The sequence below is a fragment of the Oenanthe melanoleuca genome, chromosome 3, assembly GCF_029582105.1.
Source record: "Oenanthe melanoleuca isolate GR-GAL-2019-014 chromosome 3, OMel1.0, whole genome shotgun sequence".
Lineage (NCBI taxonomy): Eukaryota > Metazoa > Chordata > Aves > Passeriformes > Muscicapidae > Oenanthe > Oenanthe melanoleuca.
The window spans coordinates 6,235,423-6,261,071 of NC_079336.1; the positions used below are offsets into that span (position 1 = coordinate 6,235,423).

General features: G+C 44.1%; 1 protein-coding gene across 2 annotated transcripts in view; it reads right to left on the bottom strand.

Moving 5' to 3' along the window:
- LOC130251671 (protein eva-1 homolog C-like) overlaps positions 1–25,649 on the bottom strand; it is a 199,308-nt gene that overhangs the window by 2,443 nt on the left and 171,216 nt on the right. The window contains exons 6-7 of one of the 2 annotated variants that reach the window (XM_056488501.1): positions 9,629–9,793; positions 5,755–5,925 (exon numbers count right to left, since the gene is read on the bottom strand). In XM_056488501.1, coding sequence (XP_056344476.1) covers positions 5,755–5,925; positions 9,629–9,793 — 336 coding nt within the window. The remainder of the gene's footprint in view (positions 1–5,754; positions 5,926–9,628; positions 9,794–25,649) is intronic. The other variant, XM_056488502.1, reaches the window with a different exon arrangement.

The following is a 25,649-nucleotide window of genomic DNA, read 5'->3' on the forward strand; positions in this document are numbered from 1 at the left end:
TTGGAGGTGTTCATGGAAGTTACAGAGATGAAATTGTGCTCTTCATTTCTCTTCCAAATGAATCTCAAAGGTGACTGATGAGCCAAGGTGGAAGAAGATGTCAAGACAGTCTGAAAATTGGCTAATAAATCATTAGACTGATCCAAGAGTGGTTTGTGTGGATGACATGGGAGAAAATCAGGCTAAAGATAGGACAAAGAAAGATGAGGAAAGTGCAGCAGATAAATCCAAAAAAAGAAAGAGGTGGACCAGCCTGCTGCAAACTTAGCTGTAATGCAAAGAACAAGCAGGACACTAAACTGAATGTGCCAGTGGGCCCATGACAGGGGGGCAAGAACTGATGGTCTTTAGGACTTTAGATGGTCTGTAAGGCATCTTCCAACCAAACACCTCTATGAAATGCAGAGTAGTTCAAGCAGTAGGTCAAGTGAGACCAAAGCCAAAGGCTTTAAACTAAGATATTTTGACAAAAGTGAGACAGCACAATTGCAAATGTAAAAGAGGAGATACCAGAGCAGGCAAGAAGAATGTGCCAGTGGCCCCTGCATCAGCCTGGCTGAGTGAAATCCTGCCTCCAATGAAGGCAATGGCTACTTTGAATTTAAGGGTCAGCACTCAAAACTGCAGCCTCCTTTGTGCAGCAGGAGGAAAAAGCAGAAGCTGCTGCTGCCCATGCAGTCCTATGTGAACAGTAAAGAAAAAACAAAAACAACCAGGAAAAGCAGAGACCCTACCTGATAACACTTTTACCTCCATGTGCAATTTCACTGAGGACAGTAATCACCCAGTTCCCTTTGCAGGGCCCTCAGAAGGCTCTGGGGACACCTGGATGACAGGAGTGTGGGCAGATGGGCAGAGCTGGGTGTTTGTACTGGCAGGCACTGGGTGCAGCCTGGCTGAGAGGATGCCATGCACACTTCCCTGGGCACCACATTCTGCACACACATGGGCTTGATTTGGTTGCCTTAGTTCCACTGCTCGCTCCTTTAGAGCAACTCATAAAAAAAACATGGATTGGAGCCTGAGACAGACACGTGCATTCTCTGCCCCTGCTTTTCCTTTCTTCTCCACACTCCTTTTTCCATGCTACTGTATCCAGTTCATGAGCAATTTTACCTCCATTGTTACTTAAGTAACCATTTTTCTTCCTCTGCTTGTGCTTGCCCGTACAGCCCTTCATGCAGTGCAAGAGCAATAATTGAATTTTTGGGCTCCAGTGGCATTTATGAGCTCCTACAGCTACTCTGTCAACATCTGAGACACTGTCTGGACTTCCTCACCAAGATGTAACCCTGTGTTCAACTGCAGTCTTGGCGTTTATTGTACGTACAGTCCACTTACACTGCAGCATCTCTTTTTTTTTTTTTTTTTTTTTTTTTTTTTTTTCACAGCAGAAAGAGCAACTTAAGCTAAAAACCACAGGCTCTGCTTTTTCTCACTTGAAGTTGCCAAGTCAGCAATAGCCTAGATTTGGGGGTTTGATGGCTGATTAGTGACTTTGAGAGCTTACCCCATTGCATGTTCTACTTGTAAAGACCAAAACCAGGCACCGTCTTCAGCACTTTCCAAAAGCTCAAAGGTGGCCCAGATGCATCACACCAACAGTGGAGCTCCTCAAAACACTCTTTATACTTGAAAAAAAGTTATTTAAAAGTGTATGGACATGAGTAGCTGGACTTGGCACCATCTTGATATTTTTGTGTGTGTATGTGTGTATATACTCATTAAAACACAGATTTTGACCACTGAAGCTTTTTCTTCTAAAGCTGTGGATGACAGCTCAGAGCTTCCAGCAGGACCCAGTTTCTGCCTATCTCTTTGGCTGGGGCTACCTTTCTGGATTGAAAGTATTGATAAAAATGTCACCAGTTCAAGCCTGAAATTAGTCCATGCAGACAAAAGATATATGCTCTACATAACCCTCTACACAAAAGCCACCATTTTCTAGGCACTCAAACTGGCCCAAAAAAATTAGAAACACATTTTATTTTATTTTTCCAACCAAACCAGCAGCAATTACGGAGCTTGTTTCCTGAGGGCTAACAATCTGCTGGGAGCATCAGCCCAGACTGCCATTAATTCCCCAGGAAATGCCCCAGGCCAAGGCTGTTATTGCTGTTATAATAAATAGTTTCAATAAATAAAAAACAATCTAGGCATTAACGCTGCTGGCTTCCTGTAATGGCTTCATGCATTCCGAAACCTCAGTGGGAAGGAAATTTTCAGAGGGCCCCCAGTAAAAAGTTCAGCTTTAAGCATGGCCAGAAAAACAGTAGGAGCAATATCTTCCAGGGAATTTACAGTCAGCCCCACAGGCTGCTGAAATCCCCTGACAGAACAGAGGAAGCTCTCCAGGAGCCCCTTATTAATACGGCTCAGGCCAAGCAGTCTAAAATTTGGGATGATCTGTACTTTGGAAGCCCCTTGTTAATAACTTGGCAGCAAGAGCTTTGCTTATGAAAGAAGAATAAAACAGGAATTTGTGGAGGTTTCCCTCCAAGTGCTTCATCCTGAATGCAGTGACAAAACTGGGATAAGTCTCCTGCCCAAAAGGAAGAGCTGGAAGAGCTCAGATACATTTTGAATGTTTAATATTTATAAAACCACGAGGGATGCTGCTGGTCTTGCTGATAGCCTGTGACTGCAAAGATAGTTCCAGCTGTCACTGAGACTGGTGAAGTCTTTTCAAACACTCAGAAAGGTTTTGAACAGATCCACGACAAATAACAGGTCTGAGGTTTGTAGGCAGAGATTGCCTCTAATTAAAAACATAATTCTATAAAGAAAAATCAGCTTTCAAATAAAGGGTATCTCTGAGTATTTCAACTGAACTCAAAATAATGTATATCCATTGGATCAGCTACTAATTTAATTCCTTATTGACATTATTCACACTTTTTCCCTGTTTCTGTAGAGATAGATTCTGAATCTGGGATGAGGCTGACACCTAACTGGCTCTGGTATCTATGATAGCTGCAAACCAGGACTCTTTTGCTTCCTGCTGTGCTGTGATTTTTTATATTCAGTTGTCCATAGGAAGATTCCCAGCTCTTATATGGGAACACCAGTCAAAAGGATGGTGGAAATGAGCACAGAGGCTTCTGCTAATACTGGCACTTCTGTGTGCACTGCAAGACTCTGCATGTGTGAGTGACTGAGTCTGCAGCTGCCTACCCAAAACTGCCATTTTGTGCAGAAAATGTGAACACCATTGAGCACAGAAGGATTCCACTATTTGTGGATGCTCTCCTGAGGCTAAAAAGAAACCCCACTGCCAGGAGAGAGGAAAGGCAATAGAGAGGATCATCCTTTCAAGCCTGCACTTTACCCCAGAAATAGCAAAAACCACAGCTTTATTTCTCTGCAGTGGATCTGAGGGTATCCCCCACCCTCTGCCCCAAGAGAAAACTACTTTTTTATAGTGTCCCTGCCTATTTGCAATTTTCTTTTGCAAACTCCTATTCTGAGACAACTCATTAGCAGAGGGAAGCCCTGAATGCAGCACTTTGAGCCTGCAGAGAGCTCCTGGGGGATGTTTCAGTGTCATGGAACAGAGCAGCTCTTGCACTACTGTTTCTCTTTGGCACCAGAGCTGTGGTCAGGAGCAGTGGGAAGATGTGTGACCCAGAGCCAGCCCTCCCTGGCTGCTAAACACCCTGCCTCTCCTGAGCCACTATAATGGATCCTCTGTGGACATCAGCTGTGGCTTGAGCTGCCTTCAGGCTCCCAAACTCAGGCAGGCACAAAAAAATCCAACTGCTCTGCTGTTCAAAATATGCAATATGAAGAGGGATGGCTTGGCAGTGCTCTAGTTTTATGCAAATTGTATTTGTGCCCTGTGACACAGTTTGAAGTCATAGCTGAAACATCTCCATACTCACAGATAACAGAACAATTCTTGACAAATCCATCATTTCCACTAAGAGCAGAGGCTAAATTACATGCAGCAGATAAAGATGGTTTAGGACATCTGCTGTTTCAATCCATGGGTCAGTCATCAAATATTTTTTATAATAAATAATAAACTGGACATATATGCCACTGAGACTGAAATCCATTTAACAGCCATGGTGAGGAACAAGGGAACCAGCTGATCTTTAGGGGCTCTTCCATCCCAAAACATTTTATGGTTCCATGATACATCGGAAAACATAAGCAACCAAGTCCTGAACTCAGCACTTGAAACCAAAGTTTTGAGGTCTGAGTTTACCTATTTGACATCCAGTGCATGTGAGAACAACACAAGGAAACCACAAGACAGGGCAGACAAATCCCACAGGATTTTAACAGGACAGTTAAAGCTGTTTGTGCTGCAGTAAAATCTGGAGGCTCCTGCCAAGGCTGACACCTTGTGATGAATCAAGACCTTGTGTCCTAAAACCAACAGAGTCAAAGAGCTCTGCTGTGCTCAATGGAAGCAAAGTCCATGGAGCACTGTCAGCAGCCTGAAGCACAGTCCTAACTATCCTGGACCATTAATCCTACAACTTTCTCTTTCTCATTGCTGTTAGATGGAGAACACAACATTAACAGCATTTTGTTTTACAGTAGAGATGGGAAAGTAGGTATTCTCATGTAGGTTAGAAATGGTAGCTGTAGGTAAGGGGGGAGAAGTGGGATAGACAGAAGATTCCTTTAAAGCTTATTTTTCAAACTTTTACTTGGAGATTCCCATGCAAGAAAACAAACTTATCTTACTCAGCTATTTTCTGTGAAGAACACTACTAATTCCATTTAATCTGCCTGACTCTGAGGGTTGTCATGAACAGATGAATTCTGATGCCAGCACTGGAAGTGTAGAAGAGCAAATGTATAACCCTTTATGGTCCTTCCAGAAGAACTCTTCTCTAAATAACATGCAGAAACACTCTCACTAATCTATTCAGTGGTTTCGCAGTGCAAAGCCCAAGTTAGCTGCTTCAAATCCAAACATTTGGATTAGCAGCACGGTGGCATGTCAGCAAGAGCATGGCACCAAGAATGCACTACTCCTTAATGGGTTAGCAAGATGGAATAAGCAGGCAGACATGAAAAGTAGCTCACAAATGCTGGAGTTTTAGTTAATATAGCCTCAAACACTTCCAGGAATGGGGCAACCACAACCTCTCTGGGCCACCTGTGCCTGTGTCTCACCATCCTCACAGTAAAGAATTTCTCCCTAATATCTAATCTAAACCCACTGTCTTTCAGTTTAAAGGCATTCCCCCTGGTTCTGTCACTTTTCTTTCACCTTTTAAAGTGAATTTTTTAGAAGATTGCTCCCCCATTACTTGAAAGATACATGTGGGTGAAAGATAAACTGTGATCCAAGGAAATCTTACTCTAAACTAGATTTAAATATTCAATGAAGTAGACTCTCAAGTTACTTCATCTTCACACTTCTACTGAAGATAAGCCAAATTCTCTTAAGCAGTGTGAAGATTTGTGTGCTGCTGATTTTCCAAATGACAGGACAACAAACTTGCCTCTGTAATGAGCCAGGCTTTGATCTCCAGGAAAATGAAGCATTAGGAATAACACCACATGTAAGATTATATTGTATTTAACTGCAGATGAGAGCAGACCCAGTGGAAAGCAGTGCACCACTAGCTCTGTTATACACTGCCTGTAGAGCTGCCCCAGTCAGACCTTCCCAGGGAGAATTCGCTGGGACAAGAGTGAAACAAACAGCTCAGAGAGGCAGGTTTAGCCACAGGTGAGTGTGAAAGGAGGGGCTACAAAAAGCTTGCAGGAAGCAGGAGATGTGAGGCATACCTGTGATGAAGGCATAGGCTGCCAGGATGTTGCTGAGCAGGGCCATCTCCGTGCCAACACCCACGGGCTCCATGCTGCTGCTGCTGCTGAGCCGTGTCTCATCCACAGGGAGCAGGAGAGGGGTGCTGTCCACAGGGTAGAAAGTGGCCGACCTCCCTTTCTTCTTCTCTGCTTTGACACAGAAAGGGAATGAGGAATGAGGAATGAAGAACATGACCCAGCCCTACCCTGCCTTATCCCCACCAGGTCAGCAGCTGTGTTCGGAAATCTGGAGCTGCTCAAAAGGGAGACATCCAAATCTGTCCCTTTTTTGGGGGGTAACTAAACCTTCTCAAGCAGCTTCACCTGAGCACTTACCCCATCTGCATCCAGGCATCCTCATCTCTCCCCTATCTCCTGCTCTTTCATGTCACCACTTAGACACACCCACCTATGCTACAGCAAATATATAATCAGGTTTCTTTTCTCTTATGTAAATCAAAGGAGCCTTTATCAACAGTGGGTTCAGCTAGGCTTGTAAAAAGGACTGGAAAACACAGGCAGAGCCCACAACCCTCTGCTGGTGTGGTGCTGTAGTGATCCATCCACACCTGGCAAACAGACGTGCTTGCTTTCCCTCCAGCTTCGTGGGGAAGGGCAGACCTGAGTTTATGACTTCCTTCAGAAGCCTGCTCGTATTGTGTTTCACCCATTCATTTCCCCTCTGGAGAGGTGAGTGAGCATGGGCTAATGATTCGGTTTTATTTGTTGAAGACTGGAGCTAAGGAGGCAGTTCATTCCAGGAGGCTCAAAGAGACCCTTTCACACCTTATCAGCTCTCTGTTGAGAGCTCCCCACACCCTGATCTGCAGGCAGACACTACTCACAAAACAGGAATAGTTTTCAACACAGGAAGAAGTCAGTGCACAGGATCCAGCTCCACCATCCATGTGAGTTTTTAACTGCAGCTATTATAGATTTTCAGGCTCCCTTCTTTGGGTGTCTAGGTCTGGCCAAAAGCAAGCATCACCCTGTAAAATCACAGATTTGCACCTGGCTTCCACTTATCTGCAGGTATTAAATTCAGGACAATGCCATCTCCATCTCCAATGATGCTATTAGTGCCATGCAAACAAAGGCATTCTCTCAGGAGCTCTGATGTGAGATGGTCTTTGTTCCTTGGCTGCCTGATCCATCTCCTTTCCCTGCAAACCCAGCAGCACGAGACATCACATTCAGCTTCCCACTGTGGGTGGCAGGAAGCAGCTCAACCCATGGAAGCAGTAACAGAAAGTGAGGGGTGTCAAAGAGAACAGGTAATACTGGATGGAGAGGGACTGAGGGCAGGAATGTGTGTGCAGTGATGCCAGCTCCTAATCTGCCTCGAGGAGAGCCAGCAGGGATGGATGTCCAGGTGTCACTGTGGGGGATCAGCCCCAAGGAACGTGGGCACAGCTGTCCCTCTGCCACTGAATAGCTGCACAGCCTTGGGAAAGCCTCATGTTCAAGGTTACCATGGTGTTAATGACTGGACTTCAAGCAAAGTGTTTAAACATGAGTGCTTGGTGTCATATCCCAAAGCATTAAATATCCCAAAATATCTCTTGCTTTAGGAGAATAGAGGTTAGTGCACATCCCTTTGCAAAAGGGATATAGAAGGTCCAAGGGCACATTCAGCAGGAAATCAATAGCAACATTTCACAATTTCTTTTTAAATTCAGATTAACATGCCCTCTAATATCTCCTTTATCCTCCCTGTCTGGTAAATGTGCCTGTAAAAGTGTTCAAATTTTTTCCTACTGCTCTTCCAAGGAAATCCACAGAAGTGGGGTAAATATTTAACTTCTAAAACTGAACCTAAAACTTGGATATTTCAGAGAATCTCAAGTAGCACCATGCATCTTAACTAAGGCAAGAGAATCCTGCTATTAGTTGATGGATAGCAGAGAGACATCAGCTCCCCCACAGCACTTAAAGCTCAATGTTTTGGCTCATACACAGACATCAAAGACACCCCAGGGTCAGGAGGACACCCATGCAGAGATGGCAGGTGTGAGAAGGGATGCAGGGGAAATGCTCACCCTTCTAGCAGCCACTGAACACCCCAGGCCATCACAAATGACACATTTATATGGGGTAACTGAATCCTGCCTCAGGTCTGGCTCTGAACTAGTTAATGTAAAATCCCTTCACAATCGAGGAAAATGAAGGGCTCCCCAGGATATAATCTCAAATTTCCTATGTCAGAGGGACACCACCTCTGTTGGGTGTGGAGCAGCCCTTGTAAACCATGTGCAACAAGTGTCTTCAGGAGACAGAGTAAGAGATAACCCCTCTAGAGATGTAAGAAGAATCCTTTTATTTTTCACTTCAATTTTTTTTTCACTTTCCATTGAACAGATGCAATCAAACATGCTTTTAAATGAATACTGGCCTGCATACACTAAACTCCAGCAAAGAGCACCACAAAACCACAGAACTGGTTTTATCATTGGCAGGATTGTACAAGCACAGACACGGCAGACAGAAAATGACTGGACTTATGCAGGAGGGAAAAAACAAACTCAATTTCACAAGGGCCATGTGTTGCCACACTGTTCAGTTCCCTGGTCTGCCATTCCTTTCAGGATCATACTAAAAGATATTCTCTTTCCTCCTTGCTAGCTTTGAAGACTTGTCAATGCCTAATCAGCTCACTGCTACAATTTTTCTCCTCACTACCCTTTCTTAGCTGTTGCCAGTCACTTGAACAGTTTCTCTGTGAGTTTACACCAAAGCTGAACAAAAATCTTTCAGCCAGCAGTAAATTTGCCCAACACCTCAGTACGAGCACAGAAGAGGTTAATTATTCATGATACCAGGCTGATGTTAGCAAACAGTTTTAATAAAAGAAATAAAACAGTAAGGGAGATTACAGAAATTTCCAAGCATTTTGTTATTTTTTAAACATTCTTCTAGGTTTTAATTTCAAAATGTCATCTTTGTTTGAAAATTGGTGCATATTTTGAAAGTGTTTGAAAGTTCACATAAACTCTGTGAAAACTAAACAAAAGGTGTCATTTGTAGAAGTAAAATGTTTAGATGAATAGAAATGAGTTCAGGATATTTTTCCTAAAAAAAATCTCCAGGATCACAGTATTTATTTGGGGCTAACTTAAAACTCTTTTTCTTGACAGTTTTTCAGTAAGGCCTCCAAACTGACAAACCTGTTATTGCCAGTTCTTCTTTATTTGTGAATTGACTACCCAAGCTGTGGATTAACTTTGCCAGGAGTGTAGACAGAGACAAGCTCTGCCCATACCCACCCTCGAGCTGAATCTCTGGGAGCACAGACTGGGATTTTCAGTAGTGTCATAAACCATCTCTGCTTAGTGGGAAACAACACAAAACCACTGAGGAGCCCAACACGTGCTCACCTGTGCTTTTCCTTTATTCATACACCACCCCTTCCTCCTACTCACCTGTCCTAGAGATGGCTAAGATCTGACTTCATTCATATCTCTTCACTTTGCATTTTATGAAAATAGCATTGTATTTCAAAGCTCAGTTGAAAACATCTCTGTCCTATGGGGCAGATCAACTGTCTCTGCCCTGTTGTTTGTTTTTTTTTTTTTTTTGGAGGAGGAGGGGTTGGAATTGCCACTAGACAGGTCTACAGGTCTGGAAAATATTTCTGTGATGAGTTTGGCCATGCATGGCCATGACTGCTATTCTAAGTGCTTCTCGAACAATCTCACAGCTCACTTTAACCTGTAGCTGGTCACATCTTGAAGCTGTCCCAGCCCTTTCTGACTGTGGATGGATTTAGGAGCAATAAAGAAATCCAGAAAAGGGAAGATGGAAAGGAACAGTACCACAACAAGGGTTTGGGCCAACATACAATGGTCACAGCTACCTGGGAGAGCTCGCTCTATGTTGGAAGGAGAGACATCCGAAAGGAACACGCCGTCCCCTACAACATTGGGGTCAAACACTCTCGGCTGCAGTGGAAAATGTGGCTTCTGGTACCCTTGTTGGTTGGTTGGTCTTGCCTGGGTTTCATGCAGAAGCTTCTTGGGAACTGAAAGAGAGGAGCAAGAGGAGCACAGTTGTTAGAGTGAGTTATTTCAGCTGGCCAGAATGAGAATTGTCACGTCATGCTAGGGCTCAGCTGATAGTTAATTATACCATGTGCAGCCCAAACAGACACTCATTTTCCACTATGATGAATGCCAGTACAGAGACATTCAATGAGAGAATGCTGGAAACCATAAAGTGATTAAGATACTGTTTATTTACAATTAAGCCTTCAGACTAGGTTAAGGATCAGATTCAGATGTTCTATTTAGACACTCATCTCAGAAACTGAAATAGAGCTTAGTAAGCCAGCCTTGGCCTCAGCTCTAGGTTTCAGAGCACTCCAGTTAGAGCTCTCTGTTGCTACCCTGACAGCAGGCTGGACAGGATGCCCTATAGCAATGGGTATTCCAGCTATGCCTGGAATCCTGCCTCTCTCCAGCCACCAAGCTGCTGGCTCAAGACTGAACACCAGAAGTTTCTGTCCACTCCAGATTCAAAAAACCAGGCTCTAGAGGATGCTGTTCACATGAAATCATAAAGCTTAAATAATCCACCACAAAAATAAATTCCTGCTGTAAGAAACCCTCCCCACCCTGTGGGATCCAAAACACAGTTTTCCATTGAGTTTTAGGCTGTAAGATAGGAAAGGTCCATTCTCCATTCCCACCACCCTGAGGAACACAAAGACTCAGCTAATCCCTACTGCTCTCTGTTTTGTCAGCCACAGCATGAGCAATATGCAGATGAAGTGATGGGTTAATATGTGACAGATCTTTTGGACATGTCTGGTGTCCCCTTTAGACCAAAGCATGCCCTAATAACAGGAGTGTTTTCTCCTCCTTACAAGGCCAGCTCTTCAGCTGTACAACTGAGTAAAGAAATCAAAGCTGGTGTAGCTACCTCAGTGTACACCCACTGAAGGTGAATCCCCACAGTAAATTCACCAATTTCCCCTGTAGGGACAAAGAATGGAGTCATCTGTGGAGCTGAACCAGTTCTCTTCCTCAGCCACAGCCAACACCTGAGGCTATTTCAGAGCAAAGTGCTTCTCCATACAAAGAGAAGAAACATATATTCAGGTCATTCTCTTCAGAAAGCAGAGGAACTGAGTGATGAAAGACAAAAATAAATTAAAATTTCCACAGGAGGAAGATTTATTTTTCCTGTCAGTGACTATACTTTAATGCATAGCAGACAACCAAGACTTTAGTGTGCTTAAGACACTTTAGTGTGCTTCAGACACAGACTGTTGAGCACTTGGCACAAGTTCAGTAGACCCACATAAGCTTAGAGATTTCTGGGATGGCCATTTCCCCTTTCTCCAAGTCTAACACCCCCTTCCTCTCTCATTCCAAGCAGGCTGACACCTCCCAGTGCCTCAGTTTCCCCAGGGCTCCACTTGGGATCATGCTATCTCTCATCTCCACCCTTCACAGGGGCGTGAAGAAGTGCAATTAAAAATGCAAAGCACTTTGAGATGCTTGGCAGAAGCTTGAAGGAGGACTTGGAAAGAGGGCAACTATGGATCAGAAAGGAAATTCCTACCTGCCCCCTGCAGCTAATCAGCTGCCAGACTGGAACAGGAGATTTAATCTCATCCATTAAATTTGCCTGCATCACCCACCACATTACTGGTGGGTGAAGTGATCCAACCACCTTGTTTACATTATGTCCAACTTACTGTCTTTGCTGAGGCAAAGAAAATTGTAACTAGATTTACAGACTGACCTCCTGTATTGGGCTGCCAGGACATCAGCACTGAAGTTCTGGCATTATTAGCAGAGTCATGCTAGGTCAGGAAACAGACAGAAAACCCCACAGCTTCTGAATATCAAAGAGCTGGCACCGCAGCTTCTAGTGAAAGCTGAACTGGCAACAGTTGGAAGGCAGCAAAAAAACACAACCCCTGGTAGGAACCAGACAGGAATGAGGGGGATACCTGTGCCAGGGAAATATCAGAAAGTCTGGAGAGGGGGTGGGTAAAACAGAGATTATCCTGCAAACCACAGCCAGGGAGAGCTGCAGTTCTGGGCGCCGAATTTGAGGCACCCAAAAGGACACAGAGGGCACAGGGTACAGCACCCTCCAAAAATAGAGTCCTATTGCTGTATCTCAGACTGAGGACCTGAAAAGCATTTAAAAGACACAAGACATTTTCCTTTATACACTTTTCACCCAAACTGCATCCCAGTCAACTCTTGGTAGGCATACAGTGAAGAAAACGAAGCAGAAGACTTTCATGTTTCAGACACACTCTTCTTCATGAACATTTACTTTACCACTCAGCATTCATGAGCATCACCAGGGCACAAGACAGGCTGAGTGGACCTGCATCTTTCATAGAAAAAGTGACACTACCCAACACTTAAACATTTGAGTGAAGTAGGGGAAAGAAACACCATCATCTCTGGGTGTTCCCAAGCACACCCAGAGAACTGAGATATGGCTTTTCTGTCTTGGCATCTGTGCCACCACCACTTTAATAATGCCTACAGGATCATTGGAGGAGTCAGATAAAACAAAACATTGCTAAATCAGTCAGCAACTGGTCAACACCATCCCAAGGAAGAGTAGAGATGGAGAAGTATTCAAGGAGAAGCATTGACAGAGAGTATTAGTGTCCCAGCCCCTAATGGAGTTGGGCTGTGCTGTTACCTCTTTGGGATAGTCAAGGAAGTAAGAACACTATCAAGCAGTTATTTGGTGCCTTGAAACAAAGGTGGCTGTGAGGACAGATTCCCAAAGCAGGCATGTGCTTAACATCTGTGATTAGCACACACTTGGGTACTTTCAGAAATCCCAAGAGATGCTTTTCTTCACTTCAGCCACTAGATCCCTTTAAAACTCTGGAAGCAACTTAGTGCAGCACAGGGTGTCTACAGCACACAAACTTGGACTTTTCCATTTCAAGGGATCATTTTTCTCTGTAGACTCATAAATATCTTGAGTACAATTTGCCAGGAAAGGCCCATCTTTGCAAAGAGCACACAAAGAGATGGCACTCAGCAAGCCTGCTCTTTTTCTAGTTTATGTGATGCTCAGCTGATGCACAGCTTTCTTTTGATTTAGAAAGACTGTGAAATGGAAAGCATTTCTCAAGTGTAAAATACCTCACAATTTCCAGTTAGCTCCTGTGTGGCAGCCAACTCCACAAGAAAGATTAAACATCTGGTTCCTTTGAAATGCCCTCCTTAAATTCCCCAGAGAGAAGTGCATCTGACACAAAGCATGGCATGAGCTGAAGCAAAGTGTCTAGGAAAGTTATTTATTATTAAAAGCACCAGAAAAAAAGTACAGAGGATTTTAGTCTTATCTCAGTATTAAGCACAGAAATCCTGGCAGGGAAGGGTTGGCACTTGTCCTTCTCCATGCAATCGAGCAGAGAAGTTAAAGCAACTCAGTCAGCAGAATGGGTGATGGATGTGGACAAGAGGGGAAGAAACAGCTTCAATCAAAGTGCTAACACACCTCATAGTCAGGAGCCTGCACCTAAAAATGCACATGAGAAATGAGCTGGGATTATCTGGAAGAGAGGAGATGAGCTGCTCTGGGGACCTCTAGGGACTTTCAGTCTCTCAGGGGCAGCAGTCAGCATTGAGATGTATTTATCCAAATGATAAAACTCTACAGCAACTTGGGCTGTGCATCTGAGAAGCAGCAGTTACACAGACAGAGCTGTAACTTTTCAGATGGCAAGTCCTGCTCAGCCACTCACCCTGGGGTTCAACTCAAACATCTCTACATGGATCCATCCCAAGCCACGACTTGATCTGGAGAAGTGACACCATTGCTGTGACACTCCATGAGGGTTCCTGCAGAAGTTGGTTCTAGGTTATAAATGTACAAGGGAGCTTTTAGATCAGCAGGTTCATTCCTCTGCCATTACAGGCTTTCAAGTCTTTACATAATCCCTCTGTGTCTGCTTTAAAAGCAATCCCAGCTCCCACTGCTCATCTGTCCAAATCAACATCATGCTAGCAATAATTTATACCAGTTCCCAACCCAAGAGCTGCATTACCCATTTGCAATGAATTAATGGCACCAATCTCACAATAAAGCCTCTCCTCCATGGCCTGGCAGCCTCCCCCCACAGCAGAAACAGGGCTGAAGGGAAATCAAAGCCAGAGTGTGTTCTCATGGGCAGAGCAGGTCCATCAGTCTGTAGGAGCAGCCAGCAGGACAGTGTGAAAAGGCACATGCTGGTGCTGCTGACAGAATCCTTATTTGTACTTGGTGGAGACGCCTTCTGCTGGAATTTTCACACAAGCAGTTTCTTGTGTGGCCAGAAAACCCAGGGCTGATGAAAAGAAAAAGTGACTGTGTCTACAAGCAGCAACATTCTGAATTGCAGTGCTAAGAGATGGAAAAGGCCAGTCAATACCTCACCTCTGTTCATGAAGGGCAGAGAATCTCAGACTGGTTTGGTTTGGGAGGGACCTTAAAGACTGTCTTGTTCCAGCCCCTGCCATGGGCAGGGACACCTTCCACCAGACCAGGCTGCTCCAACTCCATCCAGCCTGGCCTTGGACACTTCCAGGGATGGGGCAGCCATGGAAATGATGGGCAACCTGTGCCAGGGCCTCACCACCCTCACAGGGAAGAATTCTTCCTAATATCCAATCCAAACTTACTCTTTTTCACTTTAAAGCCATTCTTCCTTGGCCTGTCATCACAAGTCCATGCTCCTCCTCAGGTTTCTTGTAGGCCCTCTGCAGGTACCAAAAGACCATAATTGAGATCATTTGCTGTGTTTCCTATGTTGATCCATCTAGTTTTAAACACTCCAGTCCTGGGGGCTCGACCAATTGCCACAATATATTATTTTCAGAGGAATACTGCTCTTTCTGTGTAATTATTTTCCACCATGGCTGAGTGTTTCAATTTAATCACATATATTATTCCCCAAATCAAAACATCAATGCCATAGCCCCCATATTTTATGGATGGGGAATTGGCTCAGAGACAGAGTTTTGAAAGTGTTTAAATATCAAAATGATTTGTCCAATTTCACAGAGGGAACCTGTGCCAAAGAAAGGAAACAAGCTCAGCCTTGCATTCACACCATTCCTTCTCTTTGCTAATTTGATCATTTGGTGTTTTCTGTCCTAAACATGCTTAAAGACTTCCACTCCCAGGAAGCTATTATCCCCTGCCCTCCATTTCACTGGATATACACACCAGTCAGCTGGAGGGGATCAATGAAAGCTCAGTGTTAAAAATATACAGACAAGGGGCTTGTCATTCTCAAGTCCTCTGCTCCATATTTTCCTGTGCATTTCCAGCCCATAAGGTCTGTTCCCAAAGCATGATTAAAGCAGATCTGCAGGATCTTCATAAAACCCTCCTGAGCATGCTTGAAGCAGAGTGCAATTTGAACAAAAAAATTACTCCCTCACCAAGGAAAATTACAACCAACTCTTTTATCTGGGCAGGTTGGGGCCAAGAACTGTTAGTGCTCAACATATTTTTAAAATAATAATAACAAAAAAATCCTCCTGTGAGTAAACACCCAATATAAACTACTGCATGTTTTTAGAGGTAGCATCTCTGAAGGATTCTTGTTTGAGACTTGAAAAGGCACAGCATTCAGCCTGAAATAGGATCATTCATGATTCCAAGTTGTTACAAGAAAGCAATTCCTTAGTACACATGTATATGGTATTCTCAAACTGCAGAACTAAAAGTGGGTTTTGTGCTGTAAAACCTAAAGTCACTAAGCATTCAGTCAAAAATACCTATTAAAATAATGGATTTTGGCTGTGCCAGACCACAAAATATCACAGTACAGTCAGAGAGCAAGAAGGAAAAATCCCATACAAAGAAGGCTCTGCACCTGGTGGCAGGAGTAACACCACTGTGTAGCTGGAAACACGGGGGTGGAAGATGATAATTTGGTTAAGAAAAGCAAATTGAGGCACACCCTACCCCCTTGGCCTTATCCCAAGGGTCTCAGACATGGCCAAGCAGCAAGTTGAAACCTTTTCCAGCTATCCATGCCTCATCTAGCTCAGGGCCTCACTTAGAAAGAGGTTTTGCCTCTTATGATCACATGTGTTGTGTCAGACATCCAAAGCTACCTTCAAATCCTGCCCTGTCATCAGTCATTCTGACAGGGGGGATTTTGGTCAGATAGGAGTAAAATTACCTGATAGATCATCACACCCTACAGCTCTCAAATGTCTCCCTGAGCCTTGGAAAAGGCTGAGAGCTCTTGACATCAGCTCTGTACCTTGGCTGCAAAGGCATGCCATACCATCCTATATCTCATTTAGAGTGAAGGTACAGTACCATTGAAACAGGAAGTGTGAATTGTTCCAGGAGACAACAGGAAACATGAAGGGACTTTCTGCAACAGACCATAAGTCTGAAAGTTGGGATTTGATCAATAAACTGCCATGAAAACCTTCACCCTCACAAAAAAAACCCGAACACAATCAGAGATTTTACAAATGCAAGAGGTCCAGACCTCACTTTCCATCTCCTTCAGTTATTTTGAAAAAAGCATTTTTCACCCAGCATGGATACAGGCTGCAATGCTGAAACCAAATGCAAAGCCCAGGAGCAAGAGGGAGCTCCTCAGGCTGCTGCAGGCGTGTTTCCCATGCATGGTGCTCCAAACCACCAGCAAGAAGGAAGTGACTCATGCCAATTACAGCAAGGCCACTTCCAAGCACCCTGCAGAAAGCAAGTGGGACTGTCTGGGAACAGAACCCTGTCCCAGCCAAAGCCACCTACACCTCCCTGAGCTCCAGGCCCTCCCTCCAGACTCTGCCCAAAGCAGGAATCTGTTCTGCTGGTGATTTGGGGGTGGTGGGAAGTGGTACAAACTGGGATGTCTGACACAACCCATAAAAACTTTCAGATCACTCTGCCAAGACTCCTCCTGAGACAGACCAGATGCTTTGTCTTTTACTGTATCTCCTGGCAGCAGCCAACTACAGCAGTGTTGTGCAATAAGAATATAAATATAATACAGAGAACCCTTTCTCTTGTTTGCCCTCTACAGAAAAGGACATGCTTATCCTTTCCTCATGCAGCTGCAATCAGAGAAACTATTTCAGAAGTGAAAGCAGTTCCAGTCCAGAAACAAAGCCCATGGAACACAAGTTATCTTGGTCTCACTGTTCCTCCCAGGGAAATCTCTCACAGGTAAAAGGTCCAGTGATGTGAGAGGCTTTGGGAGATGTAGCAGATTTAGGAAATGCTGCACCTCCAACTGAGACTCCACGGGGAAGAGAAACAGGAGCACCATTCCCTCCTAGGCTCTCCTCCTCCTGCACAGGGGAACACTCTTCCCTGACTCCTCTGATTTCTGCCTGCCCAAAAATGCAATACCCTTATTAGAAGATCCAATTCACTCAGTCTGGGGACCTGACCCATGCATGCCCTGCAGGTACCTAAGGAAGAAGTCCTCCTTAAATAAGAAGGGACTTAAACAAGGGATGCTCCTAAGCTCCCTGTTTCATCAACAGTGAAAGGTGGGTGACTTTGAAAGCCTCCAGGGAAGATTCTGTCTACTTAAATTTAGAAGCCTAATTAGGGATAGTTAATGAATCATAATGTTACCTTTGGATTTATTCTCCTGAGTGTATCTGAGTTGAAATCTTAAAAACTGCCTCACATCTTTTACTCAGATATCTTTTCTGCTATCTTGAACTTTCCAAATCTGAATTTGAAGCTATAAACACCTTAATTTCTATCCAGGGATGCATGTGCTCGATCTATCCACAGGCAGTTTTCCTACTGCTTTCACAGCCATGAAAGTCAGTTGTTCTTCTTTCATCATCTGAAATGTAATAACAGAATATGAAACATCTATTGCCAGCAACTCATAAATCTCCTGCTTGATGTGGCTTTTGGTCTCCAAAGGGCACAGGGGAAAGCACCAAGTGCACCAGTTTGCTCCCTACATGTTCCATTTGGAAAGTAAAATGGATCAAAAAGAAGAAAGCCTTGTAAAAGATACCTGCAGATACAAAGAGTTACTTTCATCTGTAAATTTCTGCCTGCTCCCAAAGTCAGGAGAGTTCTGCATTTTCACGAGATAATGCATCTTGAGGAGGATGAGACTCAAGCTGATTCTTGTCCAAACTGCAGCACGCTCAGCTACATCCCACCATGGGACCTTTGCCACCCTGTGGGTCCTTGCTGGTAGTGTGGCTGCATCTCATCTCCACCAGGCCCAGAAGAATCAGATTAACAAGGAGGTCAGGCTCATTCTGCCAGTATTCCCTATTTCCCCTATTTGGGCTGCATTTGTCACATACTTTCACTGGTACTTTGCAAACCAGCCCAGGCTCTTTCTTAGGCATTTAGGAAGTACCTGTTTGCTGGTTTCTTCAGAGAGACTTATTACAAACTGGAATTTTATGCAATGCTCTGAATATATCCACTCCACTCTGGATCAAAGTACCATTACACTAATTTTCAGACTTTGACATAATTCCTATTTCTTCTCATTATCTTCATTAATTTTAGTCAAACTTTTAACACTGCAAGACTTTAGCTTGATTGGTCAGAGCCTGATGCTAAAATGCCAAGGTTGTACCATTCACTTGTGCCATTAAAAGCTGGACTTGGTGATCCTTGTGGGTCCCCCAGAGTACTGTTATTACTCTTATAATACAGAAATGTAGTGTCATTTAGTCTATAGGACTTGGCAGAAATTCTTTTGTGCTGCTTATCTCTTTTTCAGGCAAGTATGTGGCACAATATGTGGCTCCCAGGAGGATGCTGACAGAGCAGTGAGCATTGTGTGTTCAAGTGTGGCTGATCCAGAGTCAGGGCATTGCCCATGGGAGGAATTGCTCACCAGCAAGGTCTCTGTGCTCAGGATGCCAGCACATCCCTAAGTGGTTCCAGCCCTGCAAATTATCAGGAATCAGCTGAGTCACAGCAACCAATTCTGTAAAACCAAAAGACACTCCCTTAAATTTCAGTGAAAAGTGTACACAGTCAGGGAGAGTGGCCCTTGGAGATCTTCATGACTGAGTACCAAAAAACAGTGTTTGGGTGAGCATTATCTATCACTGTGAGGCACTCAGGGCAAGGATACCCAAGATAAGTGGGGAGAAAGGGATGGAGTAAAGGGCCAGAGGTCCTGAAACCCTCTGGAGATGATGGGAGGTCATGCCAGCCCCCACCAAGCACAGGAGAGGAACAGCAGGGGAGCAGAAGCCCAGGCAGGAAAGGAAGGTACCAGGGAAAACAGCATCTGCAGCTACATTGCACTGCCCAAATATTTTAATAAAGAGTAAGAAGCCTCATGCTTCAGCATCTGAGCCAACAACTAGCCTGGATATGATCCAATCATTATATTCCAAGAGTTAGGAATATAATTTCTCCTCCAAGACTACTAACCAAGATATTTAGGGGATTTTCTGTGCCTGTCTCTGAAGCAATGTCACCCACCCCATAGTCCACTGACCACTGATGACCTCTGAGACACTAGAAGAGCAACCCAGAAAAAAAGGCTGGTTCAAAGAGAAACCACAACCAGCATATCTCTGGATGTTCCCCCATGTTTTGTCTCAGTGTCTGCTGGCAGGCACAGCTTGGAGATTCTTCCCATCTGCTCTCCTTGCCTAATTAAAGTGTTTGTAATTACAGCAACAAAACTATGCTCTGTACAAAAATATTTTCTTTTTATCCAAGTGCTACTTATCCAAAAGTGTGTGCTAGTTCTTTATCAGTTCATTGGCTTTTCCTCTCTGCAATCAAACTGCAGAGAACTAGGCAAAGGGCTAGAAGATTTTCCCAAAAAGATAGCAGTGTCTGGACAGTAGGAGATGAGGAATGTCATCAGAAAGCAGCTGGTAACCTCTGCCATTAAAAGCAGTGACTTTTTCTGGTCACATGTTTGACTTAGAGTGGCAATTCCCAGAGTCCCCATGAGATGCCCAAATTGGAAACCCTGCACAGGGAAAGGTTATCAATTGCATTGGAATAAAGATTAGGAGTGAGCAAAACCATGTAAGGCAGCTGCAGTGCTAAATGCCCTTCAATTATACACAGATCAATGCAGATCAGTATTTACTGAGCAAAAACACTGTTTAGTTTGAGACCCAAATCTCAGTGTGGGGATCACTGGCTCCTCAGCGTTTCAGCACTTGGCTCATAGAAGCCAGGCTACACTAACAAACTTGAAATCCAAGGATCTGTGAACAAAGTGGCAAAACTGTTTTCAATATAAATCCTTCCATTCACATGGTCATAACCTGTGAGACATGCTCCTTTGGGGCTGAGATTTCCTGAGCACAGTGGAAAGTTTGAGGAAAAACCCTATAGATGTTTTTTAATTATGAGTAGTAAGCCTCCCCTGTTTTTTCAAAGAAGTACATTTACAGGCAGAGCCTCTCTAACACGCAGCATCAGCTTTAAATAATCTGGCTTGGAGACTGTGAAAAGTTCTTTGCATGGCTGATGTATTTGATTTTATTTATTTTTCTGGTAGAAAAACACGTAGCATGCATCATCTTGCTTCCATGCATACCCCGAGGGAGCAGTAAGGACTGCAAGCCCAAATCTTACTGCAATTGCTACTGTGAGTAACTGCCAGTTTTGTGAAACAGCAAATTACAGCCACTTTCCTGATGCCACATAAAAGCAGACACACACCAGGGAAAACAATGCCAGGGTTTTGTTATAGCCCAGTGAGGATGTTCCTGAGCACCTACCCCACGCTCTTATGCAACTTGCCCTGCAGCTACAGTCTGGGAGCACTGGGAAGAAACTGTGGGAATACTCAGTGCTGGATTCTTGTGGCAGCTTTCCAGCACTTAATAGTGATTTTTTTTTTTTTTTAAGAGAACACAAGGTTTTTTAAAACTAAGTATCTGTTTCTATTAGGCTTCATGAAATGTTCAGCAGGGACATTTCATGCACACCAGTCTGTTCTTTTCCACTCTCCACACGTATTATTAAGATTCATTTATATGAATATCTCAAATGGTACCTGGATTCTCACCATCTAATCTAAGGCACTTTACTGGGATGGGAGGTGGTTAATTTGTCCCTCCATCAGTTATACAGATAGACTGACTAATCCCTGCATTAGTGCACGTAAAGCTTTGCAAGTCTGAGCTGCAAGCTTGTAATTATGTATGGATGTACATTGAGGTGTAGGGCATTGCTGGGAAAAAAAGCTTCTCTCATTTATTCCAAAGTTAACAGAGGTAAACTCAAATCCTACCCACCAGTTAGTACAGAAATTATTCCAGGACTACTTGGGGCTCCTTGAGACCTCTCTAAGGGGCTGGCAGGTTGGTTCACCAGGTTGCCACCCCAGCCAAGCCCCAGGGGATCATTCTGGGAAGGTCAGCAATGCTCTTCTGGTGACCTTTGCTAAGCACAGCTCAGTTTCTGCCTGTTTGGGCAGCAAGGCCCATCCACTGGCATTGCTCCCCTTTCAAAATTACTGAATTCCATCAGTTAAAATGAGTAAATGGAGACACATCTTATCCTGCCATGTGTTTAAAAGTCTTTCTTATCACATATTCCAAAGGAAATGCAGGTTGCTAACTCACAGCCAAGGAATTCCATACTGTAGAACCTCTATTTTTAGGCTTCCTTTTTGGGACTCTTACAAAAAACATGAAGACTTTAGCACATACCTTTGCTGCTAGCAACTTGAACCCGGGGCAGAGCCTTTATCTGTCATGCACTCAGTTTAAGGTGCCACTTCTTTCAAGTGGAATATAATGCTCTGTACTGCAGTATTTGTTCCTTCCACTGGATATCTTGAGCCCACCAAGCCTGATATCTCATCATCAGATAAAAGGATTAATCCAGCACAAAGAGGCTGTGAACACTTTTTGAACAAGTAAATCTTTAACAAACAAATTTCCTGGATGGGGGGATAGACAGGGATGGTTTATGAAACCCTGTAAACAGCAGAGAAACTCATAAATACAGTCCTTCAGAGCACTTGTCCCATGCTGGGATGACCCCACCTCATTCCAAGGGAGCCACTGCCCATGTCTGTAAAGACACATGCTGCAGGATTTGCTCCGCTCACAAACTGGAGCTCCAAAGGAAAATGAATCCCTATCAGTGCAGCTGCACAGGATAAAATCAACCTCACAACCTCCTTGAGTTATAGTGACAAGATGTTAATTGCAACTCCAATAACCATCCACGTTACCTAAAATCTGAAGTAATCCACCTTAATTGCCTTAATTCTAATAACTGCATGGGATCATAACAGCTAGAGGAGAAAAATAGTTGTTAACTTGTTGATTGCCAGATGCAGACTGCTGATAGGAGATATATCAAATATTAAAGTATTAAAACTGACCTCAGCTTGGCAGGAGAAGGCTGTGATTCATGCCCATAACTCCTGGGCACAGGGGGAACACAACAAATAATTGAACAAAGATCAAAGCATTGGCTGTTTCAGTGCAATAAGACAGGAGATTAATCTCATTTACACTCAGGTAAACCTCTTTCCTAACCTTCTCCCAGTTCAGCTAGAGCTGCAGCAAGTCCACTCTACGAGTCTGTTACATCACTGCCTTGTTTAGACCTCTACCATTCTATTAAAATCAATGTTGCAGTGGAGGGTGAGAACTGGGTCACTATTCTGTCTAGTCTGAGCTTTCCACCTTTGAGTTGCTTCAGAGTTTTCTCTGTGAAAAAATAAAGAGCCTATCTTAAAAATCTGTATTTTTAAAAAAATTCTGCATCAAAGCTATTTTATTCACCCTTGAGCAAATAACTCACTTCCAATTATGTTCCAGGTAATGGAAAGACAAATAGAGTTCAAAGTGAGGCTCGTTGTGAAAGAGGCACACTAATTACAAACACTGTATGCAGAAGAAATGGCATCTTTGTGCTTGTACAGCAGCTGGTGCAAGGAACTGCCTGCTCAGTTCCCAACAGCAACACAAGCTCTGGAGTCACCCAAGTACCAGTTTGCAGCCACAGAGCTGGAAATCAAAACCCTTCCTCAGGCTGGTGTCCCTACAGCAGGCTGATAAAAGGAGTGAAATGGCTGGGACATCATTTAACTCAGGCATCTCATGGGACATGTGGGCAATAACTCTGATCTCTCACTTGTTTCCAGGCTCTTCCAAAGGGATCACAGCAGTTTGCACAGCAGGGTCTTGCACCAAACCCCATGCAGCTTGTAGCACCCTGTGAACCTGCTGTCACAGGACTGAAAGGACAGGGGTGAGACAAATGGTCAGACAACTCTTCAAATAGTCACAAAATGGTTTGGGTTGGAAGGGACCTTTAAAGGTCAAACCTCTGCAGTGAGCAGGGACATGAACCTGTCCTTGATGACCCAGCCCACCTGCTTCCCTGCAGGCCAAGCAGGCAATGAAGTGCTTGGTGCTGCTTGTTATGCACAATGTCCACCCTCAGATTTTGTATTTCCCCAGATCTTCTTCAGAGGCAGAAAATATTCTTCTCAGTGGTGTCTTGATGTCATCTGAAGATGTGTTTTGTTAGCTTGTCCTGAAAGGTCAGAGACTAAATACCCAATATCTACAACTATCTGCAGTTAACAAGCACCTGGCTGAGGAGGAAGAGGGATGCTGTGATCTGAAAAGGATCCCACACATAGGAGTGATGACCCTACCCACATCAGCAGACCCTGACCTTCAAGCAAAGGGTGCCTGAAACTATCCCATAATCACAGAAGAATCAAGATTAAAAGAGACTTTGAGATCAATTAGTTCAACATCAACCCAGCCCCACCATAATCATCCCTAAAACATATCCACATCCAGACACCTCTTGAACACTTGCAGAGAGTGACTCCACACCTCCCTGGGCAACTTATTCCCATGGCCAGCTGGTCTTTTAGTGAATTTAGTTTTTTTTCTAGTATCTAATCTGAACCTCCCCTGGTGCAACTGAAGGCCATTTTTTCTCATCCTTTCACTTGAGACATGGTAGAAAAGACTGGCCCTCATTTGGTTACAGCCTCCTTTCAGGGAGCTGTAGAGAGCAGTGAGGTTCACTCTGAGCTTCACAACAAACACCCCCAGCTCCCTCAGCCACTCCTCATAAGACATTTTCTAGACCCTTCACCAGCTTCATCACCACAAACAAGGAGGAAACCTGGGAAGGAAAATGTGTGTGGTCCTTCCAGTGTTCTGTTTAGACCTGTGAAGATTTTGTGATAGATAAAATAAGGATCACCTGATCCTTGAAACTATTTACAATGACACAAAGGGCATTAGCCTCCACTCTTATGTGTTCTGGAAGAAGTAAACTGTGGTTGCTGTGATGCAAGAAAATTAAACACACCATTCACCTGGTACAGTGTGACCTTTGTGTTGTTAAGTTCCCTTCACACTCAAACCAAGGTGACTCCATCCAAAATGCCTGCTGGGAACAGCATGTGGTCCCTACTGACTTCTCAGCCATGTCCAGACCATGCAACATAAAATGTCATTTCTGTAACTTAGCAGGATGGTCCACAGAGTTCCAGTGTCGTGGATTACAGAATTATGGAATCATAAATGGCTTGGGCTAAAACAAACCCTGAAGACCATCCAGTTCCAAGCCCCCTGCCATGGCAGGGGTGCCCCCCATTAGATCAGCTTGCCCATGCACCACCAGCCTGGCCAAGATGTCAATAGCTGGGCTTTGGCACTTTTTTGTTCATCAGTACAGAGGTGCTCAGTGAAATGCAGAGGTCAAGCTCAAGGACTAAGCAGCTGTCCAAGCCTGGGAGGTCACTGCTGCTCCTCAGGGCTCAGAGCAGGGGACATCACAGACACAGGACCCAGTGAAGACCTGGAGATGTGTCAGGCCAAGCAAAGAGCTGAATTTGCTGCCTGTCCACAGCAAAGAAAGCTGGAATAGCCCTGTGGGACTGTACCCAGACACAGGGCTGTGACACATATTCAGCTCAGGGATGTTGTCAGCTGTGTGTTATCCAAATGGACAGCCCTTTAGAAACACTGAATGCTGAAATGCTCCAAAGGCAAAGAAGATGGAAGAAAAAATTTGCCTGGACTCCTCTGAACTGTCCCTGCACATATTCCAGCCACATCTGTGGCAAAAATACTGATTGCATACAGAGGTACCTGCTCCAATTGCCCATCAGTGCTGCACCACCTGCCCTCTGGTGCAGGACCCCCCCCTTCAGCTTGTCAGAGCTCCATGGAAAGCAGCTCTCAGCTTCCCCTGAGGATGAAGGGGTTGAACTCAGCCAACCTGAGCTGAACACTCTTATCAAACTGCTTTTATCCAACTACTTTATTAGCACAGCACAGAGCTGCCACTGCCCAGAAACAGGAAGGAAATGCATTTCCACATCTTTCCCTAATGTCCTCTCGTCCTGTTAAACACAAGGAACACAAAGGTTCTGTTAGAGAGTCCAGCAGGCTCATGTGATTTCATGCTGGACACCTCATCCATCAAGGACACCAGCAGGGTTTAAGGGAGAGATGATGGGATAAAATAGTCTCCTGGGTCAAATTCAAGCCATAAATGTTGTTCCTTTTCATGACAAAGGGAAGCCTTTGACTTTTAATCTTTCCATATTTCAGTTAAATGATACAAATGACAGAGAACTAAAATAGATGACAGATGCACAGATAAGCCTCCCCCACATTTTTGGGTTCCCAAGATTTCTCTTGTAAATGTCACCATAATCACTCTGTAAAACTACAGTGGAATTTATTCTTAAGCCATGCTTATATCAATGATTTGATTTAATGAGCAAAGATTGCTTCCCATCAGTGTTTTTTTCCTGTGATAGAACCAACTATAGAGATAAAAGATAACTTCCTATGCTCATATTCTCAGCCCACAAACATTTCCATCTAGACAAGGCTTCAGAGCCACATTTGGACACAAATAACCATGACTGCATTTTTGCAAAAATGTGATGTCATAAT